General features: G+C 39.0%; 2 protein-coding genes across 2 annotated transcripts; one reads left to right on the top strand and one right to left on the bottom strand.

Moving 5' to 3' along the window:
• The first annotated feature begins 10 nt into the window (after nt 1-10).
• On the top strand, nt 11-17,929 carry LOC114352598 (putative helicase mov-10-B.1). The gene is made up of 20 exons (XM_028304250.1): nt 11-288; nt 762-887; nt 1,297-1,417; nt 1,854-2,016; nt 2,262-2,389; nt 2,606-2,709; nt 4,214-4,351; nt 4,607-4,703; nt 5,143-5,239; nt 5,411-5,513; nt 6,197-6,367; nt 6,798-6,945; nt 7,414-7,562; nt 8,160-8,294; nt 12,294-12,487; nt 14,082-14,230; nt 14,906-15,024; nt 15,730-15,841; nt 15,995-16,171; nt 16,452-17,929. The coding sequence occupies exons 2-20, from the start codon at nt 769-771 to the stop codon at nt 16,710-16,712; spliced, it is 2,685 nt and encodes an 894-aa protein (XP_028160051.1). The 5' UTR covers nt 11-288; nt 762-768; the 3' UTR covers nt 16,713-17,929.
• A 2,289-nt stretch (nt 17,930-20,218) lies between these two features.
• On the bottom strand, nt 20,219-22,559 carry LOC114352618 (nucleolar protein 58-like). The gene is made up of 3 exons (XM_028304280.1): nt 22,491-22,559; nt 22,082-22,180; nt 20,219-21,357 (listed from the first exon to the last, which is right to left on the bottom strand). The coding sequence occupies exons 1-3, from the start codon at nt 22,557-22,559 to the stop codon at nt 21,115-21,117; spliced, it is 411 nt and encodes a 136-aa protein (XP_028160081.1). The 3' UTR covers nt 20,219-21,114.
• Between the last annotated feature and the right edge of the window lie 475 nt (nt 22,560-23,034).

Here is a 23,034-nt window from a genome sequence, read left to right as displayed (position 1 = left end):
CTTTGCAAATGTTGCGGAACATAAATTAGTAGATTTTCAATTTAAAACTCACTTAGAAATGGACCTTGAAGTGAAAAGCAGTTTATCTCTTTGTGTTCTGTAAAATATTTTTTCTTAACTCGTCACTCGTCGACCCTCAAAAAAGTCGTTGCCTTGCCTAACTTGTCTGTCAAATCAGCAGTTTGTCAGTAACTTTTGAAGTTGATACCTGTTGAAACGAAAACCTTATCAACAGCCGAGGCCGGACGGACAAAGAAACCCACTTTGTTACTGGAATATTAATTACAAGTAAGAATATTATTACTATGTAAATATGTATACCTTCCTACTTTGTTATCTACTTTGTTTTAATCTACTGTGCAAGAGTGCCTCAGAGACTTGGGCAATTACAAGTGTTTTTATTGCATTTTAAAAATCCTCAAAAAGTTGATGACTCAAAAAATTTTATCTGTAAATGTTAATGTGCCTCGTACTCGTATTATCTAGATTTAATGCTAGCTATTTAGATCATTAATTCTAAAAATAAATTAGTATTTGTGAGCATGATGTTAATTGATGGTTGGTTTTTGTTACTAAAATGGCTAACATCATTATTGATGTAAAATGATACCTAAAATGTGGCTGACTCAAGCAAAAACCGCATCCTGTTTAGCTCAGCTTTTAATCACATGTTTTAGTATACAATGCACTAACTGTCTAAATTATTTGTAATCTTATTAAAATAAAAGTGTATTATAGTAGCCCGTACAATTTTTTTACAGAATCAAAATGTTTTGTGAAGTATGTGGCAATGTGGATGAACATTATGATGAAAATGCTGAAGTGTTCCATACAGACACGCCGAAGCATTTGTGCAACTTGATACTGGCTAATTACAATAACAATAAGTAAGTATTTCTTTGCTCTGTTTTAAATGTTTAGTTATAGCACTTAGCTTTATGTTTTGATAAAATAAAGGCCTGTTTATAAAAATAACATGCAGGCCGTAGTACAACAATAATGCCATTCCCGGAGTAAAGTAAGATAAGCTAGATACCACCTAGCAAGGGTTAACGATATGCTCTACAAAAAACCTTAACGAAATAAGAACTCTAAAAGGGATAACATATTCAATTTTGTAAAATTTCTATATTGGGTAGTAGATTATTGGTATCTTAATTCTTACGCCCTAAATTATAATCTTCTGACAGTACTAATACATATTATTTATTTACACAACATAATAAATAGCCTAATGATAAATTAGGATCCAATACAAATATTAATATTCATTTCAAATAATATTTTTTATTCTAGGCGGTCCTTCAGTAAAAACAAAGAAGGTGTAGTTATTCTGGGTAAAGCGGTTTCTGAGGAAACCAATGAACACAAAAGTGTTACGGTTGATTACACTGACCATCATAAAATCCGGATTGATGTAAGTAAAATACCATACATGTTTTTTGAGATACATTCAAATGTACAAAAATTTACTGACAGAATACCTATTCAATAAAGATGTAAAACATTAACTTGTTCTTTGAATATCTCTTTTTAACCGACTTCAACAAAAGGAGGAGGTTCTCAATTCGGTATGTTTTTTTTATATGAGAACATTTTATGCTTTCACTATTTTTATTTTACTAAACATTCTTAACTTCATTGAGACTTATTACTCATGTGCTTGAGAAGTGATAAACTGGGTACAAGTTAGAACCTGCATACAGAATAGCCAGTTATCAGCAGATAGGAATGAATCTTGAGCATGATAAACATAAAACTTACTCGAAAACAATGTTTTGTACTTATTTATCTTATCTCTCATAACATCATTAGATGCAATTGAAGCATATTGATTTCTTTTGTTTTTTCAGGTAAAACCTCAGCAAAATGTGAAATTCATATTTAGTATCAGCAATGAAACGAGAAATGATGATTTTCTTGTAGTTGGATTTCAACTAGGCCATCCACAGCCGCAATTCAAAATGAACGACCATCCTTATGTTTTTGGAGAAGACCCTCACATCTTAGATAAAAGTATAATCTTTTATTTTACTTTTATAGTATGATTGGTCAACTTTTTGAATTTCAAACAGTACATCTACCTTCCCTAAAATGTGTTTCTCAATTGTTTTCAAAATTCGTAATTCACTGGATAAAATTTGACCATTTTGTAGTATGTATACCTGCTGGGGAGTACAAATTATTGCAATACTACATTTAATTAAATCATTAGATATCAACAACTTAGAAGTATTACTAAACGATTTTATGTTTTTCAGAATCATCAATTAAAGAAGAAATCTCCATCTCCTTTCAAGCTATTGATATTGGACAATATGAAATGCCTATAATGTTTACATTCCTTAGAACTAGGGATGGTAAAAACCTAATTTTCGTAAGGGAAATGGTATGTACCACTGTCATATTTTTTTTTTGTGAGGATTGATACCAGATTGTACTAAAACCCAGAATTTTTACCCAAAGTGTAAATAGGTTCTCATATGTTTAACTTGAAAACTGTTACATTCCCCTGAATACTTATTAGGATGTCACTATTCATTGTTTGGTACCCATAGCACTTGCTTTTCTAAGTTATATTTATATTTTATTTATGTACTTTCAGGTCGTGATGGTACAGGAGAGGCCTATGACTTACAAAAAGTCTAAAAGCCCTTACACTAATGAAGAGTTTAAAAAAACAACATTGATAAAGTCGATTAGTCATGTGTAAGTAAATTTTAATTATTTTTACTTTATAAAATAGACTTTAGTGTGCTTTTTAAAGGTGCTTTCTTCAGTAAAGTAATTTATCATAAAGTAACTAAAATCATTCAGGAGGAAGCGCAAGCAGCCGCTCTAAGACTTAAAGGAAACGGCCTATGGAGGCAAAACAAGGAGACAGGACACTCTGCGATCCTGCAGAAAACCATAAAAGAAATACCTCTCACTGAGGCACTCATCGACAGGATACCCTGTGAACACATTTTCGACCGAAGATATAATATCCAACTTACAGCGGAGACGCGAGATTACTCTGGAATCAATGAAGTTAGGATATACACGGACGGCTCCAAAACTCAAACGGGTACAGGAGCTGGTGTCTTCTCGAATGATCTTAATATAAGAATATCAACAACATTAGATAAACACAATACAATTTTCCAAGCAGAATGCATTGGAATTACCAAAGCAGCACAGGCAGTAACAGCCAGAGACATCCGAGGTCTAAACATAAGAATTATCTCGGATAGTGCATCTGTACTGCAAGCGCTAAAAAGCAACACAATAACAACGGCCCTTATATTGGAATGCCATGAAGCGCTCCAAGACATTGCAGCTGTAAATGGAGTTACCCTGCAATGGATCAAAGGGCACAGTAACTCTTTAGGCAACGACGCAGCGGATGAACTGGCAAAAAGAGGTTCGGACACAACAGTATTTGGCCCGGAACCAATACTGCCGATACCACAAGCACAGATCAGGAACTGGCTGCGTTCCAAAACAGAAGAAAAACACCACACAGAATGGAAAAATAGCGAAGGATGCAGGCAAACAAAAGATGCGGTTCCGGACGTATCGAAAAAGTTCTCCCGCAGCCTCATCAGACTAAACAGGGACAGCATCCGCAAGGTCTTAAGTGTCATAACCGGACACTGTATGCTAAACAAGCACCTATACAATATAGGTGTCACAGACAGCCCACTATGCAGGGGGTGCATGGAGGCGGAGGAAACACCGCAGCATGTGCTCATGGAGTGCAGTAGCGTGGAAGAACAACGGGCTCAATTTCTTCGATCACCGTCGTCGCTACAGGAAGCCTGCAGCAGCCTGGACGGGCTGCTCGCCTTCTGGGGGGATCTGGGGTGGTTGGAGTAGGAAGATAAACCACAAATCGCGCACAATGGCCCTATCATGAGGCTAAGTGCGGTATTCGATTGCCCTGCAAAACTAACTAACTAAGTAACTAAAATCTATTGTGTAGCAGACGTAAATACAGTAAAAAAAAACATTTTATACATAACTAGCGACCCGCGCCGACTTTGCACGGGTACAAATTTAACATAAACCTTCCTCTTGAATCACTCTTTATCAATTAAAAAACCGCATCAAAATCCGTTGCGTACTTTTAAAGATATCTAAGCATACATAGGGACAGACAGCGGAAAGCTACTTTGTTTTATACTATGTTGTGAAGTATATTTTACACATGTAAATGATTAATTATTTCCAGGCCATACGAGACTACGTATAAAATACCTAAGCTTTTGAAGATACTACTCCCACGCGGTCTCGAAGATAGGGCGTTAGAAGGGCTTCAAGTGCCTCGCGAAATGCTGGAGCAATTGCGCCTTGTTCTTATTAGCACCAGGTAAATATGTTTAAGGTTCTACGTTTATTTCTCACTTTGAGTTGCTTCCGTAAAATTTACGTAACTTTTGACTGTTACGTAACAAGGAGTTTTTAGAACTATAAATAAACAACTTGATAAAATCAAACTGCCTAAGGCAAGTTGTTTATTTATTTGTCTGTACCTTTCAATGTAGGGCGAGGGTAGTAACAAATACAACTGATAAATATTTTTAAGTACATAGTTCAGATAACCATAATGTGTTTTTATTTACAGAGCTATTTTTGATGAAGGAATTACAAAAGACAATTACATGATCTATTTTCGTCATCTTTTGTGGTGGGAAGAGATTATTTCTAAAATTAACTTGAGGGTAAGTTGATCATTTTTAGAAGCTTTCAATCTTTTAGATCGGAAGGGGTATAATTTGATAAAGTGCATTGAATTTTAGGAACGCAGCGTTTTCATTGCTAATCAAAACAGTGTTGTCGAATTATCGATAAGAAATGTATTTAAATTGACTTTAGAAATATCAGTATAAATGTACTATCCGTTCGCGATAAGTTTGCCGCTGGCGATATGACGTCACTCGAAGGAATGCGTCTATAACTTTAGCAAACTATATTGAAAATATTATTTATTTATTAATATTGAAGAAAATTGTGTATTTGCGTAAAATAAAACACTTAATTGCGTTAAATCACTAACAAATTGCGTTTAATCGCGGTTGGAGGAGGGGACGCACATTCCACGGACCGGCAAACTTAGCGCGAACGGGTAGTAGCATAACAATTAAACCTTTTTCTCCTTAGAAATACAACATGTCTAGCGTGAAACTTCAAAAAGAGCACAAGGGTTATTACCTTCAAGTGCCGGGGCTGGCGGAAAAGCGGCCTTCTTTGTTGCGTGGTAAGTGCTTTCATTTCATAACTTGACAATAATGTTGAGAACTATCGACATAGGATATCTTGGACTATATTCAAGGTATCGTAATTACCTACTGTCGATAGACGACAGCACATTAGACTTAAACAAGACAAAACAAAAAAACCTTTTAATTACATTGTCACCCATTTTCAGGTGACAGAGTGTTTATCACCCCAAAAGAGTGTGATTACACGTTCGAAAGTACGATCAAAGATATGGATGACGATAGGGTCTTACTGGGAGATTTCGACGAAAAGTAAGTATTTTTCCAGTTATTTATTTTTTCTACAATAGGACTGGAGGAGGTTGATACTTAACTTCGGACTCCTATGTTCTTCTGATTAATACGTGGGTCGAATCACGAAAAGGCGTATCTAACAAAATATCGATATTGAGTTAAACGCACCATGTTATTAAAAAAAATGTATTTTATAACTTCACACAAGATCGTAACTGAATTCTTTTGTCAGGAAGCCAGTGTTGACAGTTAAAAAGGGTCTGAAATGCATTTTTCCATAGTTCAATTTTTTTTTTAAATTTCGCTCCTGTAAAATTGATAAAAATCAGTTACGCCTTTTCGTGATTCGACCCACGAATTTTGTCCAATGATTGTTAAACTTCCCTCCGGGACCAACTTTGTCTTCACTGATGGGTTTTTATTGGCGGTCAAGTTGTAGATCCTGGTTACACAGGAATTGTAGTTATGGGAACGGGAGGTAGGAATAGTCCCGTAAACCAGTACCATTGGACTTATATCCGTTGTCTGGTACGCATAGTACAAGCTTTACATAGTTAATCCGATTAAATTCAAATTCAATTTTTTTATTGCAAATAACTGCGCACCTCGCTGGAAAGCCATTCTTTAACTCGACCGGCTTGTTAGATCAAGATGCAGTGTAAAATGTCCTCGGATTATTATATTTTTTTCTATTTTTCCAGTTTCAGCAACTATTACAGTGAGACATGCGAGTTCGACGTACGCTTCTTGATGTCCCGGACGCCCATGGAGCGAATGCACGAAGCCATCTCCGGTATCTTTACCTCTAAGCAGACCTGCAGAGCCTTCCCGGTTCCTATTAAGAAGAAAGTCGCCGTTTATCCCATTTATAAGTAAGTACGCTTTATTGTGCGGTAAGCTTGTTAGTAGTTTCGGACATAGTTTTTTTCGTGGGTAAAAAAATTATACTTAGGCCTGGTTCAGATACGCGCAATGAGCGGGCGATTTTGGGCAGTTCTCGTACATTTACATTAAAGTTTATTAAACCGTAACCGTATGGTTACTGCCTCATTGCCTCGCCTATGAGAACTAACCCAGATACCGCGCGGCTGTTGTGCCGAATAGTGCGTGTCTGAACTAGGCCTTAGTTGTGTGCTTAGTCTACACTGTCTTAATTTCTATTCACATAAGCTCGCTTTAGGTACTCACATAATTTAACTGACATTTCATCGTTTTGACTTTGAATTGAAAACGCTCAATCGGACTGATGATTTAATTTCGATGCTTTGTGCCAGAATCATAGTTCTTTATCTTATTCTCTAGGTTCTACAATAAGCTGATCAGGGATAATCCTGAACAGAGGTCGGCAGTCGAGCACATAGTGTCGGGCACGTCTGGGAAGGCTCCGTACATTGTATTCGGGCCTCCTGGCACCGGCAAGACTATGACAATTGTTGAGGCCATTATACAGGTAAATTGACAATATATCTTTTTTACTATCTAAAGTTCTTTATTATAGGTCGTGCAAAGAGAGTTGAGGCAATCAACACAAGCAAAGATTTGTATTTGTCTGCGCTTACGCCTTGCGTAGTCGGACCGATAATTGCTTTCTGTCTCATTTGCAGACATTTAACAAGAGCGAGGCAGCTAGTGTATTCGATATTTGACTTGTGTTGTTTGTGTTCTGTATTCAAATATTACATCAGTGTGTGTACGTGTTCGCCTCAACTTTCTTTGCGAAACCAATATTAAAGTCTGAGGTGCACCATCTAATACTTATCAGTAACTTAAACCATAACCAGTGTTTTTGTATGGAGTTTGACAGACTTTTTTTGAAAGTAACATGGTGTAATCCAACTTTAAATTATTTCGTCCGCATAGATTTAATTAAAATATAACACATTATCTTTTATGCTTCTAATGATCATGTCATTTTCAGCTAGTGGTAAGAAACTCGAGAAACAGAGTGTTGGTTTGCACAGATTCTAACATGGCCGCCGACCATATCGCCCTAATGCTTATGCGGTACAATAAAGTTCTAAATATTAACAACTTCTTGCTGCGTGCTAATTCCCGTTCCAGGGAGTGGTGAGTTGAACAACTTTATTTTATTTCTTTAGTGTAACTGATTCAAAATATTAAATAATAAATAAAAGTGTTGCTAGCACATAACTCTTCACCCTGCCATAGATTACTAATAAGTTACTCTAACCTGCCTTTTTAACCGACTTAAAAACGGAGGAGGTTTTCAATTCGACTGTATTAACTTTAACGCGTATCGTTCATATCCATAAAAACCTATCTAAAACTATGTCTAAATTAATTCTGGGTTTATTTGTTACTACTTTCGGGGGACTTTATGTACGAAATATGTTTCAATTTGGAACTGAATCAAAATTGTGAATGAAAAGTTCTAGGGCAGGGGTTCCCTTACTTATTTGAGACGCGCCCCCTTGCGACCATACAAAAATTTCTCTCAGCGGTCGCAGATTTTTTATACTTAATGGCCCGCGCTCCCCTTTAAAGGTTTTTGCGCCTCCTCTGGGGGGCGCGCCCCCCACTTTGGGAACCAATGACCTAGAATCTAGGGCTTATATCAATCTATAATTGCCCCGAAAGATCGACGGGACGTTTTCAAGTGCCTTAAAAAGGTATCAATAAATAGTTGAAACTGTTGCAATTCAGGACAGTGATGCCGGCGGAGCTAGCGCCCGTGTCCAACGGGACAAACTACGAGAACTTCTTCTCCGTCAGCAACCTGCAGATGTCCACCTACCGCGTCGTCGTCACCACCTTGTCGCACGCCGCTAAATATGCTTCGTAAGTATTAGATTTAGCAAGTACGGTAGTCGTAATAAATTGCAAGATTACTTCAAACTTTGTACCTATTCATTTAATTTTCGCTCCATATGCCAATCTAGTAGTACTCATTTACATAATTCTTATGGCGCAAGTATCTACACTATGAGGGAAATTGGCCGAAACATAATAGTGTGAACACTATCTCGGTTACTGTCTCTTACCTCCACCCGTGCGTCGCCCATACTTCGGTGTACGATCTAGCGCTTCGTCTCGGTAAATTTTTGGCATAGTGTACTTGCGTCATTAAGCTAAGAACTCATGGAGCGATTTTCTTCCGCGGCAGTGGCTGCTATAGGTAGCATTTAACGAGGCGGTTTACGCCCGCGGCGTGCGTTGTTGTTTGGGCTCCCGTTGCACTAGCGGACAGCCGCAGCCTCGGCAGATTGCTCCCACGCGCTTTGCGGTCGGTTGGCGGTCAACTGTGATTTTTGTGTGACCAATCGCCCGTCTTCTGTCACTAAGCAGCGATATCGTGACTTATGGAATAAATACAGCAGCTGTTGTTCCGCAACCGCGGTGGGCGCGGGTGAAACCCATTTCTTGAGTTCTTAGCCTTATGTCCTTTTTTACCATCAATCCGTAATTTTTAAGTGACTTGTTAAGAGCGTTTACGCCGTTTGGCGCAAAAACAGTACTTTTTCAACTCGTTACAATCATTAACCAGTAATACTACAAATATGTTATAGGCATAAATAGTTAGGCAATTTCGTCGTCTAAATAGTTAATTGAGAAAATATTGCAATTAGTTTAGCATTTAAGAATTATATCAAGATAAGTCCACACAGGTTTTGTAAATTTCCACTTTAGCGTCAGTTTACAAGCTGATTTGTTTATAAAAATACTGTGAAAACGATTTAACAAACATTTATATCCTATAGCATAGATCCTTGGGCAAATAGTTATCTGAGAAAATTTTTAGATTTAAGCATTTTACAAATTCAATAGAAGGGTGGGGTTGCTAAGCTAGGAAGTTTTGCGTGTCGGGGAGGTGCAGGAGACTTCGTACCAGAAGTTTCGGGGGGAGAGCCACGCGTGGGCAATTCAAAGAAGGGTGGGGTTGCTAAAGTAGGAGGTTTTGCGTGTTGGGGAGGTGCAGGAGACATCGTACCAGAAGTTTCAGGTGAGGCTAGGGGTGGGGGGCAGGTGGTGGGAGTGTGGGGTTGCAAGTAAGTGCTGGAACGGTAGGGGAAGTGGACTGATATCCTCCTACGGGAGGTCGGAAGACTGCACCGGAAGTTTCAGCGAGGCAAGGGGGCGGAGGGCACTCTAGGTTACCTTATATTTATCTAGGTATGACCTGTCATAGAATTGTAGCCTAAAACCAAACATCTAATACTAGAATTCAATGTTATAGCATTGTTTTCGATAGAACATTTAAGAAGTTAATCAAGTTAATCAAATTAATGATTATTGATTAATGATTAACAAATTAATCATGATTAATGATTATTTTTTTAATCATGATTATTTTAATCAGGATTAATTTAATCATGATTAAAATTAATCAAATTAATTAATTGATTAAAAAATTAATTGATTAGTGCCAACACTGCCACGTGAGAATCAAACAAATCTAATCATAGCTATTGTCCCACTAATCACCCTTATCACTAGTAATAGAATACAGCTGATAACCGCTGCCGCACACTAAGCCACAAGTTAGCCACCAAGGCGCTAAAGGTAGCCTTTCGAACTAAGCGTCACAGACGCAGCGTCTTTAGCTTTGGTCTAAAGGTAGCCTTTCGAAGCGAGTAAGTGACGCGGCGTTGTTGGCACAAGACCAAAGTTATAGACGCTGCGTCTGTGACGCTTACTTTGAAAGGCTACCTTTAAGGAGCATATTGGACCACCAGTGGCTGCCAGCGGTGCCACTAATTTGCGGACACAATTTTCGGAGATTTGCTTGTAATTTGGGTGGATATGACAATAGAAACTGATAATTTTGCACACAAAAATTGCCATTGTCTAGGTTCTTAATGATCCGTATTAAAGTACTTATCATAAGATCGCAAAGTAAAATAATCTTGAGATCAATGAGACGTGTAAGTAATTCTTTATTTTGGTAGATTGATAAGATTGTTTTGACAATTATTTTATGTGCAAGATTTTCAAAGTATTGGTGATGTTTTGTAAACCATTTTGTCAGTTTCTTAGTTCTGAACTTCTGTCACTAGAGTAAAGAAACTCATGTGGTTCAGTGGAGTTTGCAAAAGCGACTGCGAGTAATATGTATAGTAATTCCCAAGTGTGCGGCAAAGCTGAAGGAATGCAATAAATAAACATAATAAAGTATTGGTCTAATTCCTAGCCATCTGATAAGTGCTCTGGATATATTATAGATATTATAGCAAGGGCAGTGATAATTTACATGGGTGTGCTGTTTTCTTAAAGATAACCTGGTTTTATTATATTGGCGGTAATTTGAAAGACCGAGTTCTTCAAGAACTAATTTTATAGTTGGGACTCTTTTGTAAAGAAGACAAAGTTGTAAGTTAAATAAATTAACAATAATATTGTGGCGCGTAAAAAAATGTGCCTTTAAGTTTCATTTATACATGCCAGTTAGGCATGTAAAATCTTTGGAAAAATAAATGAAGTTTTTTCATTCTTTAGCAGTTTTTAGGTTTCAATAAAAACGAAGACAATACACAAATATTCTATTGTTATGAATGGAAATAACTCGCATTTACATTAAAGCAAATATTGCTGAAAAATAACAATTGAGGAGACCAAAACGTAATTCAATAACCTTACGTCACCTTTATTAGCGTCGGAAAAATACCTAAAAAGAAAGCTTTGTATGTTTACAGGGCTTAAATAGAACTTGCTTTTTAGGTAAATACGCAATATGCAATGATCACCCAAGGCTTTATTTATTTAGCACGGGACTATTCCCACNACACTACCCTCAAAAGGGCAGAACACTGATTTTCAGCTTTTGCTAGAGAACGCATGAAGCGTACAGGTACGGAATGAACCCGCTCGCTTTCGGAAACAATATCTACATTAGTATAAAATATATGATGAGACAAATAATCTTATGGTATAGTGTGCTTACTTTCTGTGAAAGTGTTCTTTCACAGAAAGAAGCAGTGGAAAGGGGGAGCGAGAGGCCTCAGCCGACACTCCGGTTATCCGCCGCCGACACCCTGGGCGCAAGAGGACAGCTTATGGTCTCCAACTGTCCCTTCCTAACAGGCCTCGGTCACTAGACATGGAGGTGTCTGGTGGCGGCTAAGGACGAATGCTACAGGCAACAGCCAATGGCGATGTCCCGAGCTCCCTCATATCACTCATATGGATCATGGAAGAAACAGTCAGGTTTTTAGTGGGTGTAGGGGCTACCCACCTTCTGGTAGGAAGAACCCCACATAACCCACTAGCTGCCCCCGCAGCTGGTGGGTATGAAATGTTATGCATTTTCCGGATAAAAAAAGAATAGTAAACAGGAAAAGTTTATTTTGAATAGAACCGATTTGAAAAAATCTCTCACCATTAAAATTCAATTTTTTTTCTGCTGAACATAGGCTGTATAAAATATTCTCAAAATAGTAAAAAACCTTCGATAATTTACTATTTGATAAAGAATTTGTTGGAAGATTTGAAGATTTTATAGTTTCCTTGAGCTGTCACTTGACAGCCTGGCACACTTTTACGATGGTGGATCAAAGTATTTTGGTTTGACTATAGAGCGTGAGAACACGCACACAGACATAATTATTTTAGTGTGAATAAAACTAGCATCGAAATTACCTAAACTTGACATGCCACGCTAGACGTAAACGCTCTTAAGCTAAATCAGGCATTTTGTTATCATAGGGGTCATTTAAAAATAAGGGATTGATGGTGAAAACGGGCATCAATCTATGATTCCGCCGTATCCTTTACTCGTCCTGTACATCTCTATGCAGTATTTTAGCATAAAAATAAAGCGTTATCTCTATCCGTCCCCTCCAGGAGCAGAAGCCAAAGCTTGCACAAGCTGCAGATGTCGCACTTATTCATCGACGAGGCGGCGCAGGCGTCGGAGCCGGCCACGCTCATCCCCACGGCCGGGCTGCTGGCGCCCGCCGGCCAGCTCGTGCTCGCCGGCGACCCGCGCCAGCTCGGGCCCGTCTGCATCTCGCACGAGGCCAGCAAGCGCGGCCTGGGTGAGTACCGGCGCCGGCCACGCTCGTCACGTGAGCGTGATGACCAGTGTTGCCAACAGCTCCAAAGGCTCGTAGCTAGGAATTTAACAGAAAGTTGCTAGATTGAGTATTTTTTTCTCCCTAAAAAGTAGCTAGAAGTAACTGAATTGCGAAGTAAATAAAATACTAAAGAAATAAAACATTGCAGTTAATAATTCAGCTATAAACTGTAATCAACTTAACTTTAATACTGTGACTACTTAATCTATATATATAAAAGAAAGTCGTGTTAGTTACTTCGCTTATAACTTAAGAACGGCTGAACCGATTTAGCTGAAAATTGTCAGGGAGGTAGTTTAGAGCCAGGAGAAGGACATAGGATACTTTTTATCCCGTTCGAAATTAAAAAAAAAGTCTGCTTATTTATTGCCATTAAGGCGGAACAAAGTTCGCCGGGTCAGCTAGTTAACAAATAAAAGAAGACAATATTAGGCCAAAACCAGTCAAACGAGGGAATCCCCAAAGTTATTCCGCACCGATTAAGTGAGTCGTATCGTATATTGCTAATACTAATTTTGTTTGTCGGGGATGCCGCTACCTTAACTTTGTAAAAATATATCATAATGGTTGCTAGAAAAAGTAGCTAAAAAGTTTAGCTACAAGTTAAAAAAAATTGTAGCTGCCTGACATCAAAAACTTGCTAAATCTAGCTAAGTTGGCAACACTGGACCCGCGCCAGCTCGGGCCCGTCTGCATCTCGCACGAGGCCAGCAAGCGCGGCCTGGGTGAGTACCGGCGCCGGCCACTCTCGTCACGTGAGCGTGATGACCCCACGGCCGGGCTGCTTCAGAACCCACTATAGTCTGGTCTGCGAGCACGTAGAATTTTGTCCAATGACCCCAAGCTACCCATCCTTATCGCGCGCGCGTAATTATGTTGCTGTCGCGCTCGCACACTCACTGCGGGCGCCCGTCGCACAGTCGCGACAGCAATACGCGCGAGCGATAAGGATGGGTAGCTTGGGGTCAGTGGACAACATTCTACGTGCTCACAGACCGGGCTTTAGACACAACGGGAATATTCTCACCGCTATTGTGAGTTTATATCAATCGTATTCGATATCCACTGCGTAAAAAATGACTTTAAATGTATGACCGATTGTGCAGCGTCCCTAGCGACTTTCAAAAACTAAAATCCTCATAGACTTTTGACGCACTCTATATCGAATACGTTTGATATAAACTCACACTGAGCCCCCTGTTCCGTCCGGGCGGGCACGCGGAGCCAGGCTTCTTCAAAACTCACTGGACACAACGGGAATATTCCCATCTCTCGTTGCCGCTCCAATTCACGTGTAGCCAGAATCTACAACTTGACCGCCAATAAAAACCAAACTAGTGAAGGCCAAGTTCGTCATAGGGAAAAGCAAAATTAATCAAAATAAAATAGGAATCCCATGTTAAGAATGACTTATCTTATTGACTATCATGGCCTTCATCTGACCTTTTAGCTACTTACTAATCCGCGCATATCTCCGATCCCAGTGCAGTTGTGGCTCTGGATAGTCGGAGTACATGTCATGTTTTTTGAATAAAAAATACTATTATTTATTCAGGTCAATCTCTCCTGGAGCGTCTGCGAACCACCTACGAAAACCTCTACACCGACGATTCTGACTACATCACCATGCTCGTCAAGAACTTCCGCTCCGACCCTGACATCCTGCAGATACCAAACACATTGTTCTATGAAGATAATTTGCAAGTAAGTTTGTTAAAATTGCTAAGAAAAAATTTTTTTCGTCTTCGTCACTTGCGATTTTGGTTTAAGTACCTAATAATGTGCTCACAGTTGATTGAACTTCGGAAGTTCTGAGCTGAAACTGCAGTCTGCTAATGTATACAGTAGCAAACGTGAAATGAGAAAGATCCAACAATACAGAGCTTACATGCTATGTTAGAGATAGGCTAACTTCAGTTGTAAAACGCCGGCCAATCTGAGTAAGCCTCTCAGAACCATTTTTCTTTAAAGGCGATAATAGCCGGCACTGTTAGGCCCATCGCCAACGGCGACTTTTTGTAGCGATACAGTAGTGATTCTGTCGCGGGTTCGCACCGATACAGTCGCAATTCGGTCGTTAGCTGTGTGCCCTCGCCCACAGAAATACGATCACGATTCAGTCGTAATGCAAACGCGATACTGTCGCGATTCAAACGTGATTAAGTAAACCTCCCTCCGTTCTCTCACCGATTTCATCCGACACGGCCGCGCGTTTGCATCCATAAAGCGCACTTCTGTATCGCGATCCAAATGTAACTAACGCGCGTTAGTAGCGTTGCTATCGTTCGTTTACGAAACGTGCGACAGCATCGTTACAAAAAGTCGCCGTGGTCGAGGGTCCTTAAAGTCACATACTACTAAAGGATTGTCATGTTCCAGGCTCTAGCGAAACCAGACCCGCTAAGTCAAGTGAGCATCCTGGGGCTGCCGGGCGGGAACCGCGCGGTCGTGTTCCACGCCGTACACTCTAGGGAGCAGCGCATGGGCAACGCGCCAAGGTAAAGTAGTCTTTATTTATTGTTTTAAACTTTCATGGTCATAATTATTATTACTGACGGGATTGCTACATTACCGATATGTCTGCCCATAAAATCTTACCCGCAAGTTTCCTCAGTTACTCCGTGACCATGGCATGGCTTACAACAGTGCCGAAATATCGGAAACTCAAAATTAAGATACATGGTAGCATTCCCGTCAGTAATAATAAATTAGTCTTTATTTCTTACACTAACCACCAGCCAGTGAGTCAATAGGGAATATGCATCGATTTTAAAAGTTAATAAATTATGTATAAATAAACACTTTACTTAAATCATACAATTTCTGAATAGAAAAACTAGTATTGAAATCGGACTGGAAACAAAAAAGCTACATGTGTTTAAATTTAGTATGGAAATAGCTGAGCGTGACGTCAAATGTCACCCGCCCATAGTAACTTGTATGGGACTGCGTGTCGTTCTAACATGACCAATGACGTCATGAGATCTCTAACGTCTATACTCTTTATTATTAAGAATATTCAATTGTTATTATCCCTTCAAGCCCGGGGAATCGAAACACTAGATAGTCAATTGTTACGCGTTCATATGCGATCGCTTGGGGATTGACGGGTTAATCGAAGACTAATGAGGGTGTACTTTTCTTCTATTCAACATCACGACACTGCTGATTTATCTTCTTTATATATTTATCTATATTTCCAGCTATTTCAACGAGAGGGAACTGGATATGTTGAAAAGATACATCAAAGCGTTGATCCTGACTCACGGTGTTTTGCCGGAGGATATCGGTGTGATTGCGCCTTACATACGTCAGGTTTGTTCCAATACTACCTCAAATTAGACATGATACTAAATCATACTAAATACTTTTTTATTGACTTCTTACAAAATTAGAGGTTAATCTAGAAATTCGCTACGAACCTTTAATTTAACGTTCCTATGTTTAATCTTGTTGACCATTTCGCAGGTATACAAAATGAAGGCCTGGCTAAAAGAAGAGAATTACGAAAAAATCGAAGTGGGCACTGTAGAGTCGTTCCAAGGCAAAGAAAAACGTGTGATACTTGTTTCCACCGTCCGAGCCAACTGTAGGCTGTTGGACTACGACGCAAAATACGGGCTTGGATTCTTGGTCGACGACAAGGTAAGTGCGACAAAATAACTTTCGCGACAGTTTGAATTTCGAAATCGCTTCAATAAGCCTTTTTTCTACTTACTAACTACGCTGGGTGAAGCGATCGCGAAATATCTGATGTTCTGGTGATGTTTGTTACTTTGTACCCAATAAAATCTTGCTTGATGTCAAACATACTGATTGTTTGAAAAATCTTTCGAGATCATGTTCAGTCTGTAAAAGATTAATCTAAAGGATACTGCTAAAATATTTCATGATTGTATCTAATGCATATTTAATTTATTTTCAGAGATTCAACGTAGCCATAACTAGAGCCAAAGCCAAAATCATAATCATAGGCAATCCAACTTGCCTAACCAGAGACAGAAAATGGCGCACCTACATGGACCTTTGTAAAGAATTCGACTGCTTCTTCGGAATGGACACCCAACAGATCGAACGGGACTCCAAACTTCTCATAGAAATCGCTAAGACTCGCTTCGAGAAGTGTCGCCTGTCTGAAGCTTTGCCGAAGCCGAAAGAAGAGTCGATTAAAAAGAAGAAAAAGTAACTACATACATTATGTACCGTTATGTCATAAGCTATGGCTTGTGGCAATGTATTTTTAGTACATATTTCTAGATGATATGTGATATTAATATTCCATTTTGCCGCCGGTGGCCAGCAACAGTTAATTATCTTCGTTGGTAGATAAATTACATAAAACGAACCGTATTACTGCAGTTCCAGCTGACATTTCCGTTTTTTCTTTCGATCTCATCAATACAATTATTCTTTGCGATAGAATGAGACGACATGACCGGAATGAGTAGCTGGAATTGTGACCCACTGTTAGGGTTGCCAACTCTTGAAAGGACCAACCCGGGAGAATTGTGGGGGGGGGGGGGGCTTGCTCCATAGTTGCTCCATCACGCTGAATGGAAAGAACAAACGTGACCATTTTTTTTTATCCAGGACAGGGATTTCTGTTTTTCGATTTCGTAAAGAAGTCAACCCAGCGTAAACCCACTCGACTTTCTTCAATAAGATGTGGTTGCACCTCACACAAAAGTCCAACCTCATCGTACAATTTGTCACTATCTATGTCAATATTTAATAATTCCTGGAGTTTAGTAATGCTGGTCCATGTGATTGGTTCTTTTAAAGATAAAATTTATAAACAAGTACGAGCAGCAATGGATGCATTTAATTTTTAGAAATACCGGAGAAAATATTGCTCTCCGGGAGGTCGGGAGGTTAACCATTATTTCCGGAGTCTCCCGGGCAATCCGGGAGGGTTGGGAACCCTACCCACTGTACCTAACCTTTGTAACCGATCCCTATCGGTTACCAATCTGCAATTGATAACTTCATCCTCATTGGACTTTATCTTCTGTAAGATAAGGATCAAAATCAATCGAGGAATTGTTCAAGTTTTGTCTGATTTGGCGACTGTAACATGTGATTTTGTTGTGACCAAAATACTTTTCTTGTCGCAAAATGTTGAGTATTTGATATAACACGTACTTTACTTTTTATACTTATTTTGTTTTGACCATGTGTAACTAAGTTAGTAAGTTACTTCCGCTTATTATAAAGCGGGTCGATAGTGATACTTGTACCTACGTTTTTAGTTAAGATTAGTCAGTAAGATTTCAATTACCATTAAAAGTGTTGTTTTCAGCTTTTTACTTTTTAAGAAACAGAGATTTTTGTGCTATTGAATGACTGAAAGTTAGTTGTTATTCCCAGGATACTGTCATACGCATCATACTACTGATAAAAACTGTTCACAAAACTTTACAATCCCAACTAATATTATAAATGCGAAAGTAACTCTGTCTGTCTGTCTGTCTGTCTGTCTGTCTGTCTGTCTGTCTGTCTGTCTGTCTGTTACGCTTTCCCGCTTAAACCTCGCAACCGATTTTGATGAAATTTGGCATAGAGATAGTTTGAGTCCCGGGAAAGAACATAGGATAGTTTTTATCCCGGTTTTTGAAACAGGGACGCGCGCGATAAAGTTTTTCTGTGACAGACAAAATTCCACGCGGGCGAAGCCGCGGGCGGAAAGCTAGTTTAAACATAATGAGAAATAACTGATCCTCCTGTTCTATCTCACGAAAGCGGGTGAGTCATACTTGTAAGTGTAAATGTACATGCACATTTTCTTTGTGTGCATAACGAGAACGCTCAGTTTAGGCAGCAGAGTCAGAGTTACGCACATAAGAGAGCAAGTGTGTGTCACGAACAACTACAAGGTATTGTACCTACGTACGGGATTGTATTTTAAAATGTATACTTACTGTTTTGATTCTATTCTATAGCTTTAAGAATAAAACTGTTAGTATTGTTATCATAATGTGATCTTTTTCATGCAGAAATCATAATTATGTACATATAGATCATTTCATCCACGAAGACGCGCCCCACCATTCTTCCGCTAATGTTTGAATGTTATCGGTACACGCTAAATTATCCATGAGTTCACACGCACATGCAATAATGACGCTCGGATTGCTCGAATCAAACCCCTCGATTCTCTCACCAAGCGCTTCCCTCGACCAAAAATTGGTGGGGCGCGTCTTCGTGGATGAAACCATCTATACCTACTTAGGTACACATTTGAGATTTACCGTTTATATTACGAGTTGAACTTGTTTACATAATATTCAATATTCTTAACCATATTGTTACTTTTTTGTTTAGAATTAGGAGAGTTTTGAGAGTACGATGTAGCCATATATTTTTGTATCGTTATTCATTATAATAAAACTATGGATGTCTAGAATAGTGTTTTTGTTTCACCGCGAGATCCTTACTCAGCCTTCGTGTTAATACCTGAATGAAACTGACTATAGGGAGCGTATGTAGTGTGAGTTTACGTCAAACGCATTCGATATTTTTTTAACGCGCTCGCTAGTGACCTTTGATGTAATCTCACACTAAGCCCTCTTATTAAGAGTATTTCCCTCCCATGGTATATTAAAAATTTCACCCTAAACTGCGTTTAAAAAACCGACCCTCAAAAACTTAGCCGCCACCAAAAAGTCCACTAAAAAGTATAAAAATAATTCGGCTTTTACTTGTGGTCCCCCCAACATGTCCCCCTGGTGGGTCCACGGGTAATTTTTTTTACCCGTTGTCCCACCGTTCTGAACAGTGTTTGCCAGTGGGTCTACGGGTAATTTATTTTAACCGGGGACATGTTGGGGGGACCACGGGTAAAAGCCGAAATAATTACGTTATTTATTTATTAGGACAAATACATGACCATGATTGATATTATTGGAGTCTGTGCTGGTATACTGAGCGGTTAGGTTCTTCCTAGATTACTGATCGGGAATCGAACCCGACTATGCCGAAAGCCAAAGGAAGAAAGGAAATGTTATCCGTAGTTAGATAATAAGATTAAAGCAGTCTGTATATAAATAGTGGGTACAGGTCAAGTGTAGGAAAACAAAAAGTTTTAATTAATTACATTTTATTTCGAAAGGAAATCTCACAACTTTGATGGTTCCTATAAAAGATGATGAATGTTGCAAGATGATTTTACCTGAAAAAGAAACAAGAGGTATAATTATTGGGGTAGGTATTTTTTAAATACAACATTAAAAAACGAATTCTGATGTAGGTAGGTATTTAATATTATTTTTTGAATCATTTTTTTTCTATGCTCTTCCCATGATTCGGGTGATTTCATAAAATTAAATAGTAGTCCCAGTCTCGCACGAATAGATGGTAGGTAGGTACATATATTTTTTTTAAATATAAAAATGATATAAATTATCTTTCCTCTTTATAGTTAAACTAGCTTTCCGCCCGCGGCTTCGCCCGCGTGGAATTTTGTCTGTCACAGAAAAACTTTATCGCGCGCGTCCCTGTTTCAAAAACCGGGATAAAAACTATCCTATGTTCTTTCCCGGGACTCAAACTATCTCTATGCCAAATTTCATCAAAATCGGTTGCGAGGTTTAAGCGGGAAAGCGTAACAGACAGACAGACAGAGTTACTTTCGCATTTATAATATTAGTTGGGAGTTGGGATGGAAACGTGGATCTTACCTATATGATTGTGCAATTTAATTGTATCTTCTTGAACTGCCTTCTTCATTGGGTTGATGTAGTGTTCTTGAATCCCTCCTCCTCCTCCTACTCCTCCCTCGCATATCTTCATCGTTACAGTATCTGTTTTGGGTTTATTCTATTAATTTATCTTTTTAATTATTCCAGTCTTGGTATTTCTTCTGAAACATCGCAGCATCACGCATTCTTCTTATGATCAATGTTTTGGATTTGTTTTTGTAGTTTATTCTTTTACATTTTTTTCTCTTCTCTTTCGTCATATTTGCAACATCATCTGGTCCTCTTCTTTTCCGTATTATTTTTCTTGGCAGCATTTCATCTCTTCTAGTAGCACCTGCTTCTCTTTTTATTCGACTTCAAGACAGGTAGTAGAATTTATCAAAAAGGAGAAAGTTCTAGTTCTCAATTCGCCTGTATATTTTCTCCAGATCTTCGTATTCTCAGGTTTTCTAGTTTCTTTCTTGAATTTCTTTTTCTTTATATTCGCTATGGGATCTGTTCTTCTTTCTTCATATTCGCAATGGGATGGTATCTTGTTTATTGTAGTTTTCTTTCTTCAGCTTTGCAATGGGTCCTGCTTTTCGTCTTCGCAATGGGATTTTCTCTTCTTTCTTGTAGGTTTCTTTCTTCATCTTCGCAATGGGATTTTTTCTTCTTTCTAGTAGATTTTTTCTTCGTAGTTGCAATGAGATTTTCTCTTCTTTCTTGTAGTTTTGTTTCTTCGTCTTCGCAATGGGATTTTTTCTTCTTTCTAGTATTTTATTCTTCGTCGTTACAATGAGATTTTCTCTTCTTTCATGTAGTTTTGTTTTCTTATTCGTCTTCGTATTGTTATTTTATCTTTCGCTTTCTTCATTTTCGCAATGGGATGGTATCTTCTTTCTCGTAGTTTTAATTTTTTAAATCTTTGCAATGGGACCGGTTTCTATTTCTAGTAGTTTGTTTACTTTCTTCATCTTCACAGCAGTACCTGCTCTTCTTTTCTTTTTCTTCTCTTTGCATGTTCTTGTCTTCTTTCTTCGTCTTCCAGTGTTCTCTCTTCGTTTTCCAGTTTCTCTCTTCGTTTTCCAGTTTTCTCTTCATCTTCCAGTCTTCTCTACGTCTTCCAGTCTTCTCTACGTTTTCCAGTCTTCTCTACGTTTTCCAGTCTTCTCTACGTCTTCCAGTCTTCTTTCTACGTCTTTCAGTCTTCTTTCTTCATCTTCTGGCGACACCTCTTCTTTCTTTATTTTTTTAGCAGCATTTGCTTATGTGTCTTAAGGTCTTGTTTCTTCATCTTTGTCTTCCAGTCTTCTCTCGTCATCTTCCAGCCTTCTCTCTTCATCTCCCAGTTTTCTTTCTTTATCTTCCAGTTTTCTCTACGTCTTCCTGTCTTCTCTCTACGTCTTCCCGGCGGCACCTCTTCTTTCTTCGTCTTCCGGCGGCACTTCTTCTGTCTTCATCTCCCGGCAGCACTTCTTCTTTCTTCATCGCCCGGCGGCACCTCTTCTTTCTGCATCTTCGTAGCAGCATCTGCTTTTGTGTCTAAGTCTTATTTCTTCATCTTTGTCTTCCAGTCTTCTCTTTACGTCTTCCAGTCTTCTTTCTTCATCTCCCGGCGGCACCTTTTCTTTCTTTGTCTTCGCAGCAGCGCCTTCTTTCTTTTCTTTACTTTGTGTCTTCGTCTTCTTTCTTCATCTCCCGGCAGCACCTTCTTTCTTCATCACCCGGCAGCACCTCTTCGTTCTTCATCTTCTAATCTTCTCTCTACGTCTTCGTCTTCTTTCTTCGTCTTCGTCTTCCAGTCTTCTGTCTTCATCTTCTTTCTTCGTCTTCCAGTCTTCTGTCTTCATCTTCTTAGCAGCACCTTCTTTCTTCATCTCCCGGCAGCACCTCTTCGTTCTTCATCTTCCAGTCTTCTCTCTACGTCTTCGTCTTCTTTCTTCGTCTTCGTCTTCTTTCTTCGTCTTCCAGTCTTCTGTCTTCATCTTCTTTCTTCGTCTTCGTCTTCTTTTTTCGTCTTCCAGTCTTCTGTCTTCATCTTCTTAGCAGTACCTGCTCTTGTCTCTTCCAATCTTCTTTCTTTATCTCCCGGCAGCACCTCTTCGTTCTTCATCTTCCAGTCTTCTCTCTACGTCTTCGTCTTCCAGTCTTCTGTCTTCATCTTCTTAGCAGCACCTTCTTTCTTCATCTCCCGGCAGCACCTATTCTTTCTTCATCTCCCGGCAGCACCTCTTCTTTCTTCATCTCCCGGCAGCACCTCTTCTTTCTTCATCTCCCGGCAGCACCTCTTCTTTCTTCATCTTCCGGCAGCACCTTCTTTCTTCATCTCCCGGCAGCACCTCTTCTTTCTTCATCTTCCGGCAGCACCTCTTCTTTCTTCATTTCCCGGCAGCACCTCTTATTTCTTCATCTCCCGGCAGCACCTCTTATTTCTTCACCTTCGTAGCAGCAGCTGCTCTGTGTGTGTGCCTTTCTATGGCATCTCTTTTTAGGTATTATAATTTTGCATTTTAATGAGGATTTAAACTAATTTCTTTTTCCTTCATCTTCCAGTATTCTTTCTCCATCTTCGTCTTCTTTCTTCATCTTCGTCTTCATTCTTCATCTTCCTTCTTCATCTTCGTCTTCTTTCTTCATCTTCATTCTCCATCTTCGTTTTCTTTCTTCATCTTCTTTCTCCATCTTCGTCTTCTTTCTTCATCTTCGTCTTCATTCTTCATCTTCCTTCTTCATCTTCGTCTTCTTTCTTCATCTTCGTCTTCATTCTTCATCTTCCTTCTTCATCTTCGTCTTCTTTCTTCATCTTCGTCTTCATTCTTCATCTTCCTT

This window comes from Ostrinia furnacalis, unplaced genomic scaffold, assembly GCF_004193835.3.
Source record: "Ostrinia furnacalis isolate ACB-3 unplaced genomic scaffold, ASM419383v2 OfSCF1409, whole genome shotgun sequence".
Taxonomy (NCBI): domain Eukaryota; kingdom Metazoa; phylum Arthropoda; class Insecta; order Lepidoptera; family Crambidae; genus Ostrinia; species Ostrinia furnacalis.
Note: the sequence above shows the minus strand (reverse complement) of the source record. Positions and strands in the feature narration are given on the sequence as shown.

Excerpts from the sequence above, each read along its gene's own strand:
- LOC114352618 (XM_028304280.1), bottom strand. The coding sequence starts at position 22,559 with ATGAAGAAAGAAGAGGTGCTGCCGGGAGATGAAGAAAGAAGGTGCTGC. Across the intron at positions 22,181-22,490 it reads GGAAGATGAAGAAAGAAGAG|AAGACTGGAAGACGAAGAAA; the intron begins GTGCTGCCGGGA and ends AGATGAAGACAG. Across the intron at positions 21,358-22,081 it reads GAAGAGGTGCTGCCGGGAGA|AGAAGACTGGAAAACGTAGA; the intron begins TGAAGAAAGAAG and ends TGGAAAACGTAG.
- LOC114352598 (XM_028304250.1), top strand. The coding sequence starts at position 769 with ATGTTTTGTGAAGTATGTGGCAATGTGGATGAACATTATGATGAAAAT. Across the intron at positions 2,017-2,261 it reads CCCTCACATCTTAGATAAAA|AATCATCAATTAAAGAAGAA; the intron begins GTATAATCTTTT and ends TATGTTTTTCAG. Across the intron at positions 7,563-8,159 it reads AATTCCCGTTCCAGGGAGTG|GACAGTGATGCCGGCGGAGC; the intron begins GTGAGTTGAACA and ends GTTGCAATTCAG.